The sequence below is a fragment of the Molothrus aeneus genome, chromosome 2 (assembly GCF_037042795.1).
Source record: "Molothrus aeneus isolate 106 chromosome 2, BPBGC_Maene_1.0, whole genome shotgun sequence".
NCBI classification, from domain to species: domain Eukaryota; kingdom Metazoa; phylum Chordata; class Aves; order Passeriformes; family Icteridae; genus Molothrus; species Molothrus aeneus.
Window position 1 is genome coordinate 42,636,201 of NC_089647.1, and position 19,659 is coordinate 42,655,859.

The 19,659-nt window shown below is 37.9% G+C and overlaps 2 protein-coding genes across 2 annotated transcripts in view; one reads left to right on the top strand and one right to left on the bottom strand.

Moving 5' to 3' along the window:
• Positions 1-4,654, bottom strand: part of NPAT (nuclear protein, coactivator of histone transcription) — a 23,261-nt gene extending 18,607 nt beyond the window's left edge. The window contains exons 1-2 of the mRNA XM_066544770.1: positions 4,593-4,654; positions 1,386-1,504 (exon numbers count right to left, since the gene is read on the bottom strand). Coding sequence (XP_066400867.1) covers positions 1,386-1,504; positions 4,593-4,629 — 156 coding nt within the window. The 5' untranslated portion in view covers positions 4,630-4,654. The remainder of the gene's footprint in view (positions 1-1,385; positions 1,505-4,592) is intronic.
• A 161-nt stretch (positions 4,655-4,815) lies between these two features.
• The window catches only part of ATM (ATM serine/threonine kinase), a 58,077-nt gene continuing 43,233 nt past the window's right edge, over positions 4,816-19,659 (top strand). The window contains exons 1-22 of the mRNA XM_066544771.1: positions 4,816-4,869; positions 6,610-6,710; positions 6,796-6,908; positions 8,113-8,258; positions 8,669-8,833; positions 9,629-9,794; positions 10,073-10,311; positions 11,069-11,232; positions 11,467-11,636; positions 12,183-12,554; positions 13,108-13,302; positions 13,643-13,738; positions 14,236-14,461; positions 14,591-14,716; positions 15,443-15,568; positions 15,692-15,781; positions 16,710-16,878; positions 17,530-17,729; positions 18,282-18,364; positions 18,453-18,608; positions 19,089-19,164; positions 19,302-19,432. Coding sequence (XP_066400868.1) covers positions 6,639-6,710; positions 6,796-6,908; positions 8,113-8,258; positions 8,669-8,833; positions 9,629-9,794; positions 10,073-10,311; positions 11,069-11,232; positions 11,467-11,636; positions 12,183-12,554; positions 13,108-13,302; positions 13,643-13,738; positions 14,236-14,461; positions 14,591-14,716; positions 15,443-15,568; positions 15,692-15,781; positions 16,710-16,878; positions 17,530-17,729; positions 18,282-18,364; positions 18,453-18,608; positions 19,089-19,164; positions 19,302-19,432 — 3,281 coding nt within the window. The 5' untranslated portion in view covers positions 4,816-4,869; positions 6,610-6,638. The remainder of the gene's footprint in view (positions 4,870-6,609; positions 6,711-6,795; positions 6,909-8,112; positions 8,259-8,668; positions 8,834-9,628; positions 9,795-10,072; positions 10,312-11,068; positions 11,233-11,466; positions 11,637-12,182; positions 12,555-13,107; positions 13,303-13,642; positions 13,739-14,235; positions 14,462-14,590; positions 14,717-15,442; positions 15,569-15,691; positions 15,782-16,709; positions 16,879-17,529; positions 17,730-18,281; positions 18,365-18,452; positions 18,609-19,088; positions 19,165-19,301; positions 19,433-19,659) is intronic.

Below are 19,659 nucleotides of genomic sequence, written 5' to 3' on the forward strand. Positions count from 1 at the left end.
GACCTTCACTCACCTTTTTTCATTATGGAATAAACCCATGAAAAGTAGATGACAAACAGCATGATGCTCATTAGTCTGCTACTGATGAGCAGTAACAGACTAATGAGTACGTATCATGCTGGAAAACAACATGCACTAAGATGCAAACGTGAAGGAACCTCTGTCTGAAGCAAAATTTTTAACAGTCACACAGAACGAACCTTCTTATCATGTTTACTTGTCCTGTAATTTTAGGTTACACAAAGATAATTAAAATTTTAAAGTTACCACTATCCTGTCTGTAACTTCTTCTCTTGTTTACTAGTGGGAACTCTACAAGACATGACAAATACAGCCCTTTATTGCAAGTATCTGAACTGCAGTAAGAATTCTGTCTTAGATCCTATGATATCACTTTTATGTGAATAATAAACATTTCTACTGAGAAAAGGATGATTATAAAAATGCTTTATTAATCTGGATAACCTATCTACATTTATGTTTTCTAATTTTTGATGGCCACAGCTTGGTTCTCAACTCCCTAACACCAAAGTACAGATGACTGAACACTTGTAAATGAAATAAATTCAATAGTTTGTTTTGAAAAGGTGCATCAAGAAAGTGCACCTTGGATCTCAGAAAAAAAACTTCCACGAATTTTGAATACTGTGGACAAAGTCCCAGACCATGAAATTAACTAACATACTAGAAGAATGAAACAGAAAACATGAACAGGACACGCACATAAACACTAAAAGTTTGATACACAGCAATACCTAAACCCTGTAATTTGCACAGTATAGTAAAAATTCCATTTTGTATATTTGTTTAAAATGCAAACTATCTAATTATGCTCTAGCTCTACACAGGTATCTACAGATGTGGCTGCACACTATTTATGCACACCCAAAATTCTGCCTTTCACTCAGAACAATGGATATGATACTGAACAGAGAGGAGGCTGAACACAGTTTTTGTCAATAAAGTTTGGTAGACTCAGACAAATCTGAGGTGCCTTACCTAAATATTTACAATATACCTGAAATGGAACATTATTGGCTGCCATGTCTAGAATAGGAAAGTGATCTTCAGTAAATTACAAAAGCAGCCCTAAAATCAGTAAAACCCTTGTAAGAACACCCTTCCATAAATCAACCTCAAAGTTGTAATGCAGACTAAGCATAATATGCTGAAACCAATTTGCAAATTTCACACATGTTTCTTAGTAAGCTTAAATACTAGAAACCAAATAACTGCTAATATCATAGGATGAAAAACACTAAATAAATCAAATATCAAACAGTTTAAGCAACACTTAAGAATTAATTGTACACTGCAAAATCCCCAATATTGTTTTCCATGGATGCAAGACAATGTAACTTTCTGCTTTGCAAATACAAACTCACCAGCAAGCAGGCTGGAATAAAACCATCTTCTGTACAGTGCTCTGCATATTCTTTCAAATCTGAGCTTTCCAGAATAAATTGATGGCAGGTAGCTTGAAGATTTTCCTGTTGCAAATAGCCTGCAACAAATCAGATAGAAAAAGTTGCCATTTCATTCATTACTTCTGCTCAATAGGTATCAAAGCTGGATACGGTGTTGGAATAATCAGATAAAAATTTATATGTAAGAAAAGTAAAGTTATGTTATTTGAAAATACGTAAGTTCCTACCAGATATTTAACAGTTAAAACCCAGAAGAGCAAAAAATATAGATTGGAATTACACTGTATTTACAAAGTATTCAAGATTGAAAGTGAGGCAATATGAACAAATTTTGGTTTATCTTTAGTACACACAAGAAAATAAAAGTTCTTGGCTCAGAAGGCTGACAAACAAACCCTCATATGGGCTGAACCACCCTACTTGATACTCCACCAGAAATCTACAATATTTTGTTAATAAAATGCATTGCTATGTAAGAGTAATTCTCCATACATTGTACTGTTTGAAAATAGGTAAAACCTGTACAGCTGCTGCAACAATGGATAAGATTTATTAAAAATAAATTTTTGTACATTGTACAAAAATTAGTAAAGAAAAAGATTTTTCCCCTCCTCACTTACAGTAATTTTCATTTAGGATAGATGTACTAGATGCAAATTGTGCTCTCTACACCCTAAGACTCAGTAATTATCATCACAGAAAATGTACTGACAAAGTTTTCCAAAATTCCATTCCTCATCAAATATATTCTACTTTAATCAAACTTTTTACCCTGCTTTAATCTTCAAACACCTTAAACACTAAAAGATAGAAATGGACCAATCCTAATGAAGGATTTTAGAACAAAGAACCACAAAGAAAAGGTTTCTTCTTTCTTGCTCTTAGCAGAGCTTAGCATGGAAAATTTTAAGGGTAAGATAAAACATGTGCCTAGTTAAACAATGCAGGATATATACATTATCAATGGACACCCAAAATGGTCTACCTCAGTTCATGAAGAAAAATGCACCCTTTAAGTTTAAAAGAAAACAAATATCTTTCACCAGATCTGAATACAGCTGAAGAAAACAAATAGTGTTTCCAACATGCAAGCCTTGTTCAAGTCTTCAACAAGTAGGCAAACTTGAAAGTTAAACACAGCCTGGGAATAACCACTGTGAATTTAATCACAATGTATGAGCAGGCCTATCTGACAGAAAACATTAGTGGAATGGATAAGGAATATCTTACTTAATTTTTCAATTACATTTTTATAGAAAAATCTCGAGGCACAAGTGGCTGAATGTGTATTTCTCATAAACAAGATGATACCTCACTGTTGTCCAGGCTGGAAGATGGGGTATGAGGCTCAGTGGAGCTCTGATCTGTGCTGGTATGACTGCTCTTACAATCAAACTTACCTGAACACCAACATAAAAAGTTGCAATTTTTCTTACTTGAACCTGCTACTACAGTATCACAAGGGATGACTGAATGCTTGCGTACGGGCACGTTTTACACACACCAATTTCCTGGTGATAACGCATTCCAAAGGCTGAAAATGCCTGTGCAGCTGGCCCAAAGTGCTTGTGCACACACTGTATAATGACTTAAGAGTATGTGGTCCCAAAGGTTGCCAAAATTAAATTAAAGGCACAAAAGGGAATGTATGTTTTGAACATATGGAAATTATTCAATATTTTGTGCTACCTTAAGAAATGTCTGACCCATAGTACACATTCACTCTATCAAATAGGAAAAGATAAATATTCCTATGCATTTTCCTGTTCGTGAGCTCAGCTTATCATTTAAGCTTTGTTTCTTTAACAAATATTCATCAACCTTCACAGCACCAGAAAGATTTGGGGGGGAGCTTGGGGGAGAAAGATGGAAGAGATGCACTGGGAAGTCTGTTTACCCACTGAAATTCAGAGAGCCCTCACAGAAGAGGAATCTCTATTAGAGAACAGAAATGGTTACAAGGAATATCCTGCTCTACAACCTTAGGTTGCTCAGAGGTTTCCCAGACATGATGCATGCTCCATGCCACAACAGACACAAGACAGGATAGATCATTCTCAGCACACAGAATGTTGCCAAGGTTGTGTACTACGTCTGCAAGTCTCAGGTAAGCACATAAGAAAAGCATTCTACCTGGAAACTTGTAATTTCATCAATCTTGTTTGGAAGGGTGCAATGAGAGAGCTCACTTGTATGAATTCAAATCTTCTTTTACGGTCCATAGAACTTCTAAAAATCCTGTTACTTCACAGTAATAAATAACCTGCATCTCCTACTAGCCTTTTTACTCAAGACAGTAGGAAGCAACATTTCAGGTAGTATTTAAAAATAAATTGTGCTGGGAGAATACTGAAGAAATTCAACTTTAATGGCTTTGAATTAAAAAAAAACTGTGAACAAGTTTTTTTGAAAAAAAAAAAACTGAAAACTGAATCTCACAGGGCAAGCTGCCAGGAAATCTTGGCAACCTGGGCCAATAGGTACTTACTATGTGTGGGACTGAAATATGTGCTTTTTGCTTACCATCGATTTGCTCTCACCTTTGGCAGGATCTAAATAATCCAAAGCATTAAGTAATTTTAAAAAGTCACTGTCTGCTGCCAGTGTCCTGAGCACACTTATGCTGTGCTTTCCACAGACTCTGATCACGCCTGAACTTTTAGTGCACCCTCAAAGGTAAGCAAAACAGGGCCGGAAAGAAAAACCATCTGACCCTTAACGAAGCCTTCCCTGGGATTTTAGGTCACCCTCGGACTCCTCCTGTAACCAGGAACTGTTTAAGCCCTGCTCAGCAGTTCTCAGTCCGTAGGTGGGCACCGGAGACCACCACATTTCTTTGGAGCCGTGAAGAAGCCGAGCCCAAGGCACGGCCGGGGAGCGGCCTGGTCCCTCAGCACCCGAATCCCTCAGGAGCCAGCTGCGCTCGCTCCCCGGCAGAGGCCGGGCCGGAGAGCGGCGGGGCCAGCGCAGGAACCGCACGGTATGAACCCCGGCAGTGACAATCCCAGCCTCGGGTGACCAAGAGGCGCTGCCGAGGACCAAGGGCGAAGCCGGCTGCGTCCCGCCGCGCCTCGGGCGGCTGACAATGCCCGGCAGAGCCCTCCCGGCGCGGCCGGTGGTCCGCGCCTTACCCGTGCATCCCTCCGTCCCTCCCGGCTCACTCACCCAGCACCAGCCGGGCCACGTCGGACGGCAGCAGCATGGCCCGAGGCGGAGCGGGGCACGGGCGGGCGCAGCTCCCCGAGCGCAGCCGGCCGCCCCGCCACCCAGGCGAAGGCGCGGAAACTCCGCCAGCCAGCGCCGCGCCCGGCCCCTTCCGCCGGAACCCGCCGCGGCCGCTCATCCGCTTCCAGGTCCGCCCGCAGCCGCTGCTTCCACACGTGAGCCGCGCTCCGCTCCGCGCCGCGCCGCCGGGAGCGGGGCTGCGTGCGCCCCGGCCGAGGTGAGGGGCCGGGCCCGGGCGGGGCGGCCGCGGCCCCGGCTGCGGGTGCTGAGGGGCGGCTCGCGGGCCCGGCGCGGGGGGCGGCGGCCCGGGGTTGCCGGGGACCGGAGCTGCTGCTCGGCGCTGCGGGTCTCTCTGTGCCGGGGCACCTGGCAGCGCCTCAGCCAGCTCCTCTCTCCGCCTTTCACGGTATTCGGTGCGCCTGCCTCCCCTGGGTCAGCCATGTAGCGCCTGAAGGTGGCCGCCATGTGGTAGTTGGAAAACTAGCCAGGAAGAGAAGTAGTGGATTCAGTGGGAATTTTTCACTGCTTTTGTTATGGCTGTTGAAATACCAATAGGTCGAGAGGGCTGCCTTCTTGAATGCCCAGGCCCTACTCCTGTTGCCACAGTTTTCGACCAAGCGCATCAGAAGCCACTGGTGTTCAAAAAGTTTCTTTCTGTTTCGTTTCCAGCAAAAGCATCAGCTCTGCTGGGTTGGGTTATTTTTTTGTTCCATTGCCCAACCAGCAGAGGGACAGAGAGTGGTTGAGCATTGGCGCAGGCTCCCAGGGAAGAGCTCACAGCGCCAACTTGCAAGAGCTGGTTGGAAACACTTTCAGGCATATGGTGTGATTCTCGTGTCCTGTACAGGGCCAGGAATTGGACTTTGGGGGTCCTTGTGTGTCCCTTCCAACTCAAGATATTCCATGGTTCTTGAAGTTAGTAAAGGAGCACTTAATTTAAATAAATGCAGTTGTACAGTACAGGCAGCCTTCACACTTAAAATGTGTTATTTTTCATACACATAGATCTATCAGTCACCAAATCTCTGATTGTACTTAGCCCCAGCCTGATCTTGATTGAAGCCGAGGAAATAGGAAATAATGAAATAGGAAATAAAGGAAATAAATGCAGTCTAAGACAGTAGATATTTAAAGTTTTACTTAATTAAATAGCTATTTTTATATTCTCATGTAAGCACTCAAGATGCAGTGCTGTGCATCATGAACGCCTGCTCTCCCTTCCGCATTACAGCAGCAGCATGTGTTTGGAGTTACTTCCAGCTTGTGTGATCTGTCTTTTCCAGTCAGGGTTTCTCTTGGGTCTGCTTTAAGGGTGTAAAAGTAGAAGCGTGGCAGTTAAATAGAGTGTCATGGTTGTGATCTGCAGCATCGTAATTTTATGTACTGCAAGGTCTAGCTAATTCCAACCTCTGTCAAAGAAGAGGTGTAATTTTAAGTGATCACAGAAGGAAAAAGTTGTTTTTTCATATGACTGATACTTAATAATCCTTTGACATGTTGAGTCCCTGGGGATTTGTCAATAGATGGTGCATACCTATGAAAATGTACAATGTGAGAAAGCATTTTCCAAGTGCTGCCTTCTCCTGGCAGTATCACATTAAAAGAGCTACTGAAAGTTAGTGCCACTTGCCAGAATGTATTTAGCTCTGTCATTCTCACTATAATTGTCCTCCCAATTGTGTGCCCAGCTCTACTCAGCACTCATAGAAAGGAAGTCAGAGTTATGTGAACGGGTTCTCTGTGGTTATTCTGTGACTGTTGTCTGTGGGAACAGATTGCATTCTTGCCATGAAACTGATTGATTTTGCAACCAAAAAGACTGACCTAGCCACAAATGAGCTTTTCCATGAAACATTGAACATTGTGGTTCTGTTTGATATTGGACTTTCAGTATACTTTTTTTACTTGGCTGTGTGGTCAATAATTACTATTTTACCCATTTTTCTTCTGTGTGCAGATATAAATGACTCTTCTTCAAGCTGAACCATGAGTCTTGCATTAAATGATCTGCTGGTTTGTTGTCGTCGCCTTGAAAATGAGAAAGCTGTGGAGCGAAGGGTAACAAGTTTTCTTTTGGGCAGTGTACCTCAAATAACAATGAAGGGAATCATAAGCAATTGTTCTTCTTGTAATACATTTTCAGAAAGAAATTGAAAATTTCAAGCGACTTCTCCGTGATCCTGAAACAGTTCTCCAGCTGGACCGGAATTCTGATTCCAAACAAGGAAAGCAACTCAATTGGGATGCTGTATTTAGGTAGTTCCTTGGTTTTGTTTGTGAATGGTCACAATTTTCTTGAATGGGATATCATTCTTTTGTTGTTTGGCCTATTTTAATGCTTATCTTTCTGTATATTGAGTTAGACTTCTTGTCAGCTTATAAACAAGTAATTACTTACCTTAGTCTGCAAAGGAAGTAAGTTTAAAATAGCCAAAAGTGCCACACTTATCCTTTACAGAAAACTGCTAGGAAACTCAATAATTGGGTAGGTTCTTTTACTTGCAAAAATAATAGTTACTTTCTTCTTTGGAAAATTATTCTTCACTTCTGATTTTCAGTCTATACTCTTAGGTGGATTACAGGTAGCTTTGTTAGAGTTTCTTGTGGTGCTGAATTCCTCAAGATACAGTAGAAGGACTGTGGCATGTTTGTAGAGGCTGATCTTTGGTACAATCTGCTTAAAATGTACTTTAAGATTGGACTAAGCATGAGTGTGATAAGTTCTTACGGCAGCTTCAGCCAGTGTTAAATTTCATGGTGGAAGTTCATGTGAATTACTGCTTTTCATTCAATGGGTTCCTGCTTTCCATGATGCTTTTTTTAATTTTACAGCATTTGAATAGTTTTTGTTTCACAGGTATACCAAAAGTTTTGTAAAAAGTACTTGATAAATTTTGTATGTTGCTTTAGAGACAGTAATATATTAGGAATACACCGGAGGAATACAAAAATAGAGCCTCTAAACTGAATTCAAATAGAAGGCCATAAAATCTGTAGCAATTACCGTGACAAATACAGTGAAAAGTTTAATTTATTGGTAGATCTAAAATATAATCCATATATTAACTTCAAATTATAAGGAAATAGGACGTGAAGGCTTTCCCAATAAAAGCAATGATAAGTACTTCTTATTATTCTGTTTTATAATGTTGCAGCATAAATAAAAATACTTAGCAAGGTTTTTTTTCCTAATTGTATGTTTAGCACCATGCAAAGTTTAAAGGAAAGTTTGGTTCCTACTCCAAGTTGTTTATACATTATCTTTAAAACTTGCATCTTCTTTTATAGACTGTTTTCCAGTCATGCTTAGACTGTAGTGTATTTCAGTTGGGTTTAGTCTTTGATAATTAGAATTGTGAGAAGAACAGGAACTGGCATTCTAGCCTAAACCTACATTTTCTTATTTTACTTCAGTCATAAATGAGCAGATCCTTGGTTAATCTCTCTTTTATTTTTGAAGTGTCTTGCAGAAATATTTCCAGAAAGAACTTAAAAACCTGCAGCTGACAAAACCAAATGCATCTGCTTCAACCCAAACTACAAGACAGAAAAAAATACAAGAATTTGGAAGCTTGGTCAAATACTTCATCAGATGTGCTAATAAACGTCAGTAATACGCATTATCATATAGAGATACCGATTTGGTTTGGTACTTTGCTTTCAACTTTGAATTTTAATTTTGAAGTTACCAATGTAGGGTTCATCATATTTGCTTCCAGATGTTTGTTATTTAAATATCTTAATGTGAATCTGTCACTTGTGCTCCTTATCTGTCCTTTTTGATGTTCACAGTGCCTTTTTCTAATTATTCAGTGTGTCTATAAGATATATCCTCCCACTGGTAATTTATATTTTAGAAACAGTTTAAGAAAATATTTCCTCATAGAACTAGGAGGAAGTTTGGGGGTTTTGTTGTTTTGTTTTTTTAATTAGGTAACATTTACAAACAATTAATTACAGATTTATTTGGTAGAATTTGGGTTAATTAAATAATCTCATGTTGTTTCTTCATATAGGACGACCCAGACTGAAATGTCAGGAACTTCTGATTTATGTCGTGGAAATTATAAGAGATCCAATAAGTTGTGCTGCTTATGGTTCTGACTGCAGTAGTATACTCCTTAAGGATATTCTGTCAGTAAGGAAATACTGGTGTGAGATATCCCAGCAGCAATGGTCAGGTAACATTTTTGAGTTACTTGGAAATGTGTTTTCTTTTGTAGAAGCATGTTTTAGATGCGTTTTAATTTGTTTGATGTCCTGTTGTGTGAGGTAGTGCACAAAATATGGAGTAAAGCAGTGTCAGCCTCTAAGAGGTTACACTTGAAGTAAACAAAGCAACAAAGTTTAGGAATTGATTTTTTTTTCTTTCTGTGTACTGTTTGCCTATTCTTGCTGAAACATAAGCACTTCTGTACAGTCGGGTCATGTATGCATGGTCTGCACAGGTCACTGGGAGGGAGCACAGGCATGGAGAGCCAGTGGGTTCCTGTGTGGTGGTTTCTTTAGGAACATGGAATTTAGCTGAGTCTGTGGATGGGCAAAACCGGGAAGTGTGGCAGAAGAAATGTTGACATTAGATCATAAGGAGCGCAGTGGAATTTAGTTACTGAGGTGAGGCAGGGCTGAAGGCCATAAATCTAGAGGAAGTCAGACTTTAATCCAGTAAGTGGAACAAGTTGCTTTTATTAAAGAAGGGATATATAATCTTTGTAAAGGTTACTATAACCTTTTCTAGTGGTTCCACCTTAATGCTTGATTATAACTCTTGGGGTACATCAGAGAAGTCAGCTTTTTATTTATAAAATCAGGGATCTGTTGCTGTTGAAAGTAAGAACATGGATTCCAGCTGTTGACCACAGAGTGGTGGTCTCTGTATCTTTAATGCAATATTTTGTGTCAATATTTTTTAATGCAATCCTCTGTATTATATATGTTTATACTTATCTGCATGTTTTTTTTAAATACATTTGCAGAGTTGCTGACCCGGTATGGCCATTTATACCTCAAACCTTCTGGAAGCATTAATAGAGTCTTAGTGGCTAGGATAATTCACACACTTACAAGAGGGTACTGCTTACAAACTGATGGGTTGAGTTCTGACATGCTTGTCTTCTTTTCAAAAGCAATGCAATCTGCAAGGTACGTTGCAAGTGCTCCTTTTGTATGCTAGAAAATAACTTATATTAAGTACTTGGAATTAGACTTGAGTAATAACAGGTAATACTTCTTCAGATATATTTTCTTCTGTCTTTGAATGTCAATTAAGGAACTTCTCTAAAATACTAATGACTTTTGCATTTATTCAGCAAATACTGTTCTGAATGTTGTTACTTGCTAGAATTTGCATTTAAACAATACTTACGAAAATAAATAAGGTTATTTCTCTTGGAAGTTTGAGTGTTAGGTTTGTGTTACAGGCAGGAGAAGAATACTGCAGGCCTGGATCATATTGTTGGAGCAATGAATATCTTCTGCAACAAGTTTGCTGACAACTGTCGCATACAGATTTGCAAAGTAGGGGAAGAAATTTTGCCTACGGTGCTTTACATATGGACTCAATACAGACCAAAGGATTCCCTGAAAGAATCAATAATTGAGTTATTTCGTCTCCAAGTTCATATTCATCATCCAAAGGGTGCAAAAACTCAGGGAAGAGGTACAATGAAAAGCTTAATTTGTTTTTTTTATTGCTGCATGTGGTTGTTTAAATTATTGTGCCAAGTCTGAATTTTGATGCTGAGTCTTGGAAACGTTAATGGTAGTGATGATTATTTGTCAGTAGTTTTATGCTATAGGTTAATACTGAGTGAAAGTGAAAAGGAGTTTTCAAATTGTATCCACTAAGACCATATTAATTGCGTTAAGTCCTTTAAAGGTTGAGGCATCTTTTAATCAAAAGGCAGTTTTAATTGCTAAATGAAAATACTAAGTCTTTGGGGAAAGGAAATAATAATTTAGATTGGGTTTGTATTGGTGTCTTACCAGCTCTATTTAAACCCAGAAATTACTACTGTTAATTGAGTCTGACTTACACTATAAAACTGGTCAGAGAATATAACTCAGTAATTATGTTTGTCGTGGTCTATTTTAGTTCTAGCATAGTTTTTTTTTTATACTTTGTACAAATCTATCCATTACCTTCAACTGTATTCTTTCCAGTTAGATGAGGACTTGTTTATTAGAAACTTAATTCCTACCCTAATTATTTCTGTATGCTGATTAAGTTCTCTCTTAACTTTTCCCCTTTTTACTTGATTTGTTCTAAAGTATAGAATTTACTTTTCAGGCCTGCACTTGCTGAGCTTTGTTTGCCTTACTCAGATTTTGTCTGTATTTTGCATTGTCTAGGTAGGTTTATGTATTGTATCAAGTGGGTGATACATGCTATCTTTTAATTGTGTTTGCATGTACAGGTGCATATGACTTAACAAAGTGGCAAAGCATCTTACATAACCTGTATGATCTGCTGGTGAATGAAATAAATCTCATCAGTAGCAGAGGGAAGTATTCTTCAGGCTCTCGTAATATTGCTGTAAAGGAAAATTTAATTGAGTTAATGGCTGATATTTGTCATCAGGTAACATTTTTATTTGAGTACATGATTGACTATACCAAGCTGTATGTTTTGCTGAAGTATTCGTACCTTTTGTCTGTGATCTGTTGTGTTTTGTTAATTCTGTACAGTTTAGAAATGTATTATACTGTATTTCACTTATGTTTCTTGTTAGCCTGTAAGTATTTCAGTTTACTTGTAAATACTGCTGCTTTTTTTCCCTTAATTTGCATGCTTTTTAATTTCTCTTTATGAAAGGTTTTTACAGAGGATACCAAAGTCCTTGAAATTACCCAGTCATATGGTGTTTCACAAAGAGAGCCCAGTGAGAGCATGGTGCCAAACAAGCGCAGGAGGATTGAGCTTGGCTGGGGGGTCATTCGAGACAACATGCAGAGATCCCAGAAGGATTTTGATGTCATACCTTGGTAATAACATCTCTACATGGAAAAAGTATCACTCCAAACATCTTTTTACATTTAACGTTCTCCTGAATATGTTATGTGTTTAAGTTGGGTGTCTGGACATGCTGTGATTATATATCTAAGCAGTGAACTTAGAATGTCAGCACATTTGGAAAGTTGCTGTAAGATGGCTGTGTCATGGTACAGTAACCATTAAGAGTTTGGCCATTTTGGTCTAGTTCACACAGTTTTTCTGTAATACCTGTTCTGAAAACTGTTCCAAGGCCTGGCTTCTTACCTTGGACCTTGATTGAGTGATATTTTGTTTGCCATGAGGGACCTCTGAACTGTAAGAAACTGTTAGTGATAGTGAGGCTAGATGAGTCTTTACAAGTGAAAATGGTAGAAATACTGGATCTTTAACTTTTGATAGTAAACAAATCACCTTAATACTGTAAAATGTAAATGAGAAATGACAATTGAAGAAGGCTTTGTTTGTTTGTTAATTTATTTCTGAAAGTGCAAATTTTTGTATATTTGGTATTAATTGCTTCGCTTTGTGTTTTCAAGGTTACAGATTACAAGTCAGCTAATATCCAAGTATTCCATGAGTATTCCTAACAGCGAGCTACCTGCCTTACTCAATGTCCTTCACCAGTTACTGCCTCAGCAGCGCCGAGGAGAAAGGACCCCCTATGTGCTGAAGTGTCTCACAGAGGTGGCTTTGTGTCAAAACCAGAAAACTGATTTGAAAAGCACCCACAAGCTGGAGCTCCAGAGAACCTGGGCAAAGATCTGGACTCTTACCATTCGCAGCATTAGCCTTCAGCAAATTGAAGTGGAGAGCTTTGGGCTGCTTGGAGCTATGATCCAAGAGAATCTTGTTGTAACAGATAAAGAGCTCTGGAAGATATTTTCAGGACCTGCATGCAAACCTTCAAGGTAAAATGGAATCAAGGATAGTGTCTTGTGTCTGATCCACATTCCTCTTTACTGTGTTACTCAGTATTATTGTTGTTGTGATTGTATTTCTGCTTAAGAACTGCACACATTTGTGCACACATTTGTGCAGACACCCAACTTTTTGTTCTAAGCATTTGAAATTATCATAAATATGTAAAAAGACTGAAAGCAGAGGCAGAAGAGGCAATCATCTTCACACTTAGAATATACTAAAATATAAAATGGACAAAAAATTTAAAGATCTGACAGAAAAATGTTGATTTTTTTGAAGTTAAGAAGCATGTTTTCTTTTGAGTTTTTATTCTGAAATAAGTACTCTTAGTCTTTAAGATAGGTAGGAAATGTCTGTAATAGCCAAGAGAAATGAAAATGCAAAGATTTTAATGAAGGAGTTGACCAGTGTGCATGTTTTTTAACTTGCTTATGTACTTGATGCTTCCTGTGCATGCAGAAATACTCGCTTTGCTTTAGAGTTCTAATCAACGAATACCACATGGTTTCTCACAGATCCCCTGTTCCATTTTTGTTACAGTTCTGCTGTATGTTGTTTGTCATTAGTGATGTCTGCCTATTCAGTGCCAGAAAATTTGGACATAGGAATGGAACAGAATAGTTCTGAAAGAAATCTGGGTTCTTTGTTAAGGGAGGCAATAATGAAATGGCTCCTGTCCAGCTACTTGGAAGAAGAAATAGAAGAATGTGCAGAGTTGCCTCCTGTGCTCCTCAGGTAAAGTTTTTGTGGCATAATTTTACATGTAAGCTCACCCTGTAACACAAAAAATTTTGCAGGGAAAAACATATTATATTAATGCAGAATTCTGTTATATTAAAGCTTAAGCAGAGTCTGTAGGGTTTTTCTGCTTCCTGTAGAATGTCATTCTGGGGATATAATTTGGTTATATGTCCATATCATGGCAGATATGTGATCTATGCATTAGAAATCTTCAGTGAAAACTTAAATTTCATTGAAAATACCCTGTTAATCCAGTCAATGTTTGTGTGTGCTTCAGGAATCCTAAGAGCTTGTCTGATTGGAAGAACATACAAAAACATTTTCTTTCTTACAGTGATTATCCTCATCTTATATTACAAAAAATTCTTGTGAGCCTTACAATGAAGAACTGCAGAGCCTCCATGATCTTTTTCCAAAATGATGCTAAATGGTATGTTTTTGAATTAATCATTACAGGCACTTAAGCTAGGAATGCTGTTGCATCTTTCATCAATGCTTTGGACTATATCCAGTTTCCTCTTAATAAGACTAAAATGTGTGTAACTTGTTCTGATGCAAGATAAGACTTACCTACTAGAAGTTAAAAATACTAGTCTCAGGGGCTTTGTGGATTTCTGCTTCAGCTGTGTCAAGTAGGCTGAGGTCAGGGACCCTAACACAAAGCAGATGCTGCTCCATAACTGCAGGAGAAGGCATGATCTGTGTGCAGGCTTTATGTTTCCTTAAAGTTCAGTTAGAGCTTGAATGGTATTGTCCATTCCCCAGTAAAAGTCATGTCAGAAAGTAAAGGTCAACCAGGGTTTGGAAGCACAAAAAGATAAAATATTTTATTTTGCTTTCATATATTTCCTGTATTTAAATAATAGTATTTGAGACTTTTAAGTTATATACTGGCTGCTAAAGTAAAAACTGTGTCTTTACTTCAAGTGAGCAACATGTGCAAGTGAAAGAAGAAAATAATTTTTCTGATGTTGAAGAGCTGTACCTGCAGACTACATTTGATGAAATGGATATCTTCACTAACTTTGGAGTAAATGTTGCAGATAAAAATGTGACTGGTTCAAGACTTGTCATCAACCAAAATCTTAGGGAAACACTGGAGAACTGCCTTTTAGCAATGTCAGATAAGCTTTTAAGCAGTTGTGGTCCTAAGGTAAGTTAGAAATTGTTACATCCTTACATTTGTGCTCCCACACAATCTATTTCCAAGGCAAAGTGTATGGAGTCTGTATTTTGTGGTGATGATACTGGTATTGATACTGTGTATTTGATTTAGTCTAAGGTTGTTGCTGCTGAGCACCTTGTCCGATGTGTCAGTCTCTTGGCTGGCGTTCTGGGCTGCTATTGCTACACTGGTATTTTTAAAGAGGAGGATGCCTGTAAGTCAGAGTTGTTTCAGAATGCTAAGGTAAGCAGTAATGCATTTGGGACCTATTAAAAATTAAAGCATTGAATATTAACTAATTCATAAAATTCTGTTTGTATTGGCACATTTTCAGAGCACAGGTGTCTCCTCAGAAAAAGGCAGCTTAGAGAGGTTTAAATAAGTTTCTGCTGCTGAAAGAGAGGAGTCACTGAAATTCTGTCAGTACACCAGCTCATGAGTTTTGCAGTAGAGATTATTCTAAATATTGATACATTTCTGAGTCACAGCTTTCCAAAAAATGGAAGTCATGGACATGTAGACAAAGGACTAATTATAGGAGAGCAAGTCCTTTTTTTGTAGGTCTTTTATTCAGGAATTTAAGATAATTTGATGGTTCAAACCAGTATGAAGACTGCTATTGCTAATATTTTTATTATTAACACTATCTGAGGTGGTTCCTGGCTTAAATACAGAAACCCAAAACTTACACTTTATGGAGATGTGCTGTATTTTTCTTTTGTGATGAAAATATTAGTGTTTCACACATCCCTAAGCCATGGTTTTGTCGCTACTTGAGCAAAATGAGCACAACAAAAATACCAGAAAATAAAAGTGGGTTCATTGATGCACACTATGAATATCAAAGCTGTATGAATGAGAATGTATGAATGAGAACCCTTTCCTTTTGTGAAAATTCATGTACTGTGTAGGTGCCAGTGTATAAGGGCATTTCACTGGGGTTTTCTAACCATGTTGTATTTTTGCTAGTCTCTCATTCATTATGCTGGAGAAAGCATTTCCCAGTCTATAAACAAACTAAATGAAGATACCCAGATCAACACACTGAGGACCTTGATAATGCAGTGTACAAAATGTTTGTGCAATTGTACCAAGGTAAAGTTTATAAAGGACTTTAAATTTCTTTCTTCATTAATGAGATCAGGAAATTGAGTATATCATACCTTTAATTCCTGAAAATAATTAATTAAGCTATCTGTACCTCTTACTTCCTTACAGAACAGTGCTAATAAGATGCTGTCTAACATATTCCTGCGTTTGTTAACATCAAAATTTATGAACGATCTGATAGATATTTGCAATAATCTGGTAAGTACATTCTGTCTGTCTCTGAATGCAATGCTCTTCTGTGAGGGGATTGTTTTTACAGCACAGTAATCTGGAGGCCAATCAAACAAGATACATATTACTGAAAAAAATAAATTGAAATACATTGAGTTTTATAGAAAATTCCAAACAGAAGCATTTCTGTTTAGCATTTGAACTAAATGAAGAGCAGATGGATAACATTTGAACAAGGTGAACATTCCAGCTCACATTAAAAAACAAATTTATGCTGTTTTTCATGTTTTTAATACTTTCTTGCAGTAGAGGTGTATACAAAAGAATTCTATACCACTAGATGGTTAACGTTAATGCACTTGTAAAGGAGCAGGGTTTTTTGTGTTCATCATGTATTAAATCTTACTGTAAATTACTCCTTTCCCACTGGCAAAAGTGGAAGTGTACACATCACTGCACAATTCTTAAAATTTCTTTTTGGCACATGGTGCTGTAGTCAGGTCTAGGTAGGCAAATTCCTGTTTTTCAGATGAGGGAGAGGTGGGGGTTTTGCCATGTGTTAACTTGCCATCTGGTAGGGAAAGTAGTAATTAATTTGCCCTCAGAAAGTCACATGCCTCCTTTTCATTTCTTTCTAATTATGAAGTACGGAGAGAAGTTGGTGAGTTTTATGGAAAAAACTGTTTTTTTAAAAACTAACACTGTCCTTGGCAGAATCTAGAATGCAGAGATCAGTATCTGTCTGAGGAAGCTTCTATCCTAAAGAGAATAGTTCAGACAGTGTATAGAAAACAGGTTTATCACAAAGGATGAAATTCATCAATTCTGTGTCACCCTTACTGTCTTCCCCTGTTCTGGTTCACTGGAAAACTGCAGTGTCTTTCCTTGTGCTATGTCTGTGGTGTTTCTTCTGTCCCTAAAAAGCAACTGTAAAAGGCTGTGGTGTTTTTGTCAGATGACAGTTACTGGAAAGCCAAGTGTACTGGGAGAAGTGGATCTCAGGAATGATCCTGAGGAGAGCATTATGGAAGTAGATAACCAGGCATCTGATGGTTTGTTTGATGATCATTCAGTGACTGACATCAGTGATACAAATGAATCTGGTGACATGCAAACTGTAACAGGCAAGTATTTTCTACCTCCAAACTACTTCCAAAAGCTTGTTTTTGCAAATATCTCTTTGCTTGAAACTTACTAAGGTACAAAATTATGCTGCATTATTAGTAGTTGAAGCAAGTAGTGGTTGAACTAGGTACTTTCTAAGCAGTTATAATTTTCATCAGTACTTTAAAGATGTTAATGAAGTGTTTGAGCTCATTTAGAAAGGAGTAGTTTAATTTAATAGATCAAATAAGGCAAGAAGAGACACTAACTTTTTCAGACTCAGAGAGAAGTTTTGGCATAGAAAAGACTAGAAAATGTGTCTATAGAATACTTGTCTCTCATTAGATTGTGCTTCGTTATCTTAAAAATAGTCCTATTTAACTTTTCTCCTTCTCCTGATCAATAATTCTTGACACTCTATCTGGACCTTCAGAGGGACAGGAGCATAAATCTGTCTGTTTATTCCTATTAGAAGCTACAAGTACTGATGTTACCTTTTGTTTTAAATTCTTACTTAAAATGCTCTAGCTGCTCAATAACAAATGAACACAAAGGTTGCTTGTACTCTATCTTTTTTGAGAACTAATATTAGTTTTGCAAAGACTTAAAATGTTACCACCTCTTCTATTGCCTTTGGAGAAGCATTTCTTACATGAAAATCTTACTTCCAGGTGCTTTGAGCCCATTAGCTGAAGAGCAGTTGACAAAGCAGGATTTACTTCTCCTTGAAATTGTGAGGTTCTTATGTATTTGTGTAACCACAGTCCGAGTTCAGACACTGAGCTTCCGAGCCTGTGATATTCGGAGGAGGCTCTTAATGCTGACTGAAGGCAGTGTCTTTGACAGCACTAAGCCACTGCATCTGCACATGGTGAGTCTCAGGGGTTTTTACAGCAGACCCACTTCTGTAATTGTACTCTTACTAAATTTGCTTAGTCTTTTCTGTTGCACATTGTCTTTCTCCTGTCATCAGTCCCCTGGGAAGACTTAAAATGGCTCCATTTGGTGTTTTGAAGTGTGTTGTAGTCAGGAAAACAGCAGTTCATATTTGTAAGCCAGAAAATGAAGAGTTGAGAAAAATAGATATCTTGCCTTTATAATTAATTGTTTGTTAAAGAACTAGAAATAGTCTCTGCAGTAGAATAATATCTGTGGCTTAGTTTACAAAGGATATATATTTTACTGCCAGAAGTAAAAGTTTGATGTGTGTAACGAAAAGATTGACTGGTCATCTTTTTTTGCATGAAAAGATGACCAGTCAAGCATGCAGTTGCTGATGATAGGTGTTTTCCTGCATGGTTTTGTGTAAGACTTAACAAAACAGTTCCTAATTTTTCTTTTTGACTACTTATTCTTCCAAGTACTGTTCATCGTTTTAGTTTTGTTTGGGCTTTTTATTCCATTTGGGTTTTTTATTCCACAGTACTTGATCTTGTTGAAGGAGCTCCCTACTGAAGAACACCTCTTGCCTGCAGTCGATGTTGAGATGCTTCTTAAGCCTCTCTCGTAAGAAAGAAACTATTCAGCATGTTTTACATCTATTTCAGGGCATTTGGTGGCTTTTTCAACATATTTTTTCTTTCTTTCTTTCCAGTACTGTGTGTTCTTTGTATCGTCGAGATCAAGAAGTTTGTAAAGTAATCCTAAATAATTTGCTCCCTATAGCAGCAGGGTTGGCCCAGTTCAAAGAACCTATTGAAGAGGCAAGGAATGCCAAAGGACAGTTTTTGACAGTTGTTGGAGCCTTCTGGTATGTTACTTAATGCAGGAGTCTGTTGGACATAAAATTTTTGATTTTTAGTTTTTATCTTGGCTATCAGTAAAAAGACTGTAGTGCTGTCTGTGTCTTGCTTGGGGTTTTTTTTTTTGGTCTTGTTTTTGTGTACTGTGGAATCTTTATGCAGCATTTAGCTTCTCAGATTTTCTGTGTCATGCTATATTTGTAGCAAAAAATTAGTCCTTAAGATGGTACCAGAATAATAAACACTACACTGCTGTATATAAAAAAGGACTGATTCTTTGCTGAATTGTATCAGTAATTATGACAAGGGCTGAATTTCAGCAACCCAAAAAGAATACTGTCTGCAATTACCAATAAAAATGTCAAATCCTCCCAGACATGCCCATGGAGCACAAAAGAGTCAACTGTGAGCAGCAGAAACGAACTTGCTAGACTGTTTCTCAAAACTGTGGACACCTTTTTCTGTTAATTGAGTATTCCTTGTTTTAGGCATTTATCTCAAGGAGGGAAGTGCACAGCATCAGTAAGAGTGGCCCTTTTAAATTGCATGAAAACCCTGCTTGAGGTAATCCCAGATTTTCTGACATTCATTAGCATACTAAATATTTATTTAAGATGTACTTAAAAACAGTGTGTAAATATCTTTTGCATATTGCAGTGTATCTTCTGTACATTTTGAATCACAATATTAATTTTCTTCAGGTCGATCCTCATTGCAAGTGGGCAATCCTTAATGTGAAAAATGAAGATCTCCCTGTGAGTGATGCTTTCCCACATTTCCTTGCAGATAGTCACCATAAAGTTCGAATTCTTGCTGCAAGGTCAATTACCAGGTGATAATATAGATATTGTTTCTGTTTGTAGGAATAATGCCTAATTTCACTTAACTGGATGTCACTTCTGCTACTGCATAGCTGGTCTTTTCAATACCTCTGGAACTGCAGTCTTGTCAGAATATAAAAGCCTATCAAATTTTGTTGAAGTGTTCCAACTTTGTATTTCAATTATTCTGTGATGTGAGAGATCAATATAGAAACTGCTCTATAAGAAAATAAAGAAA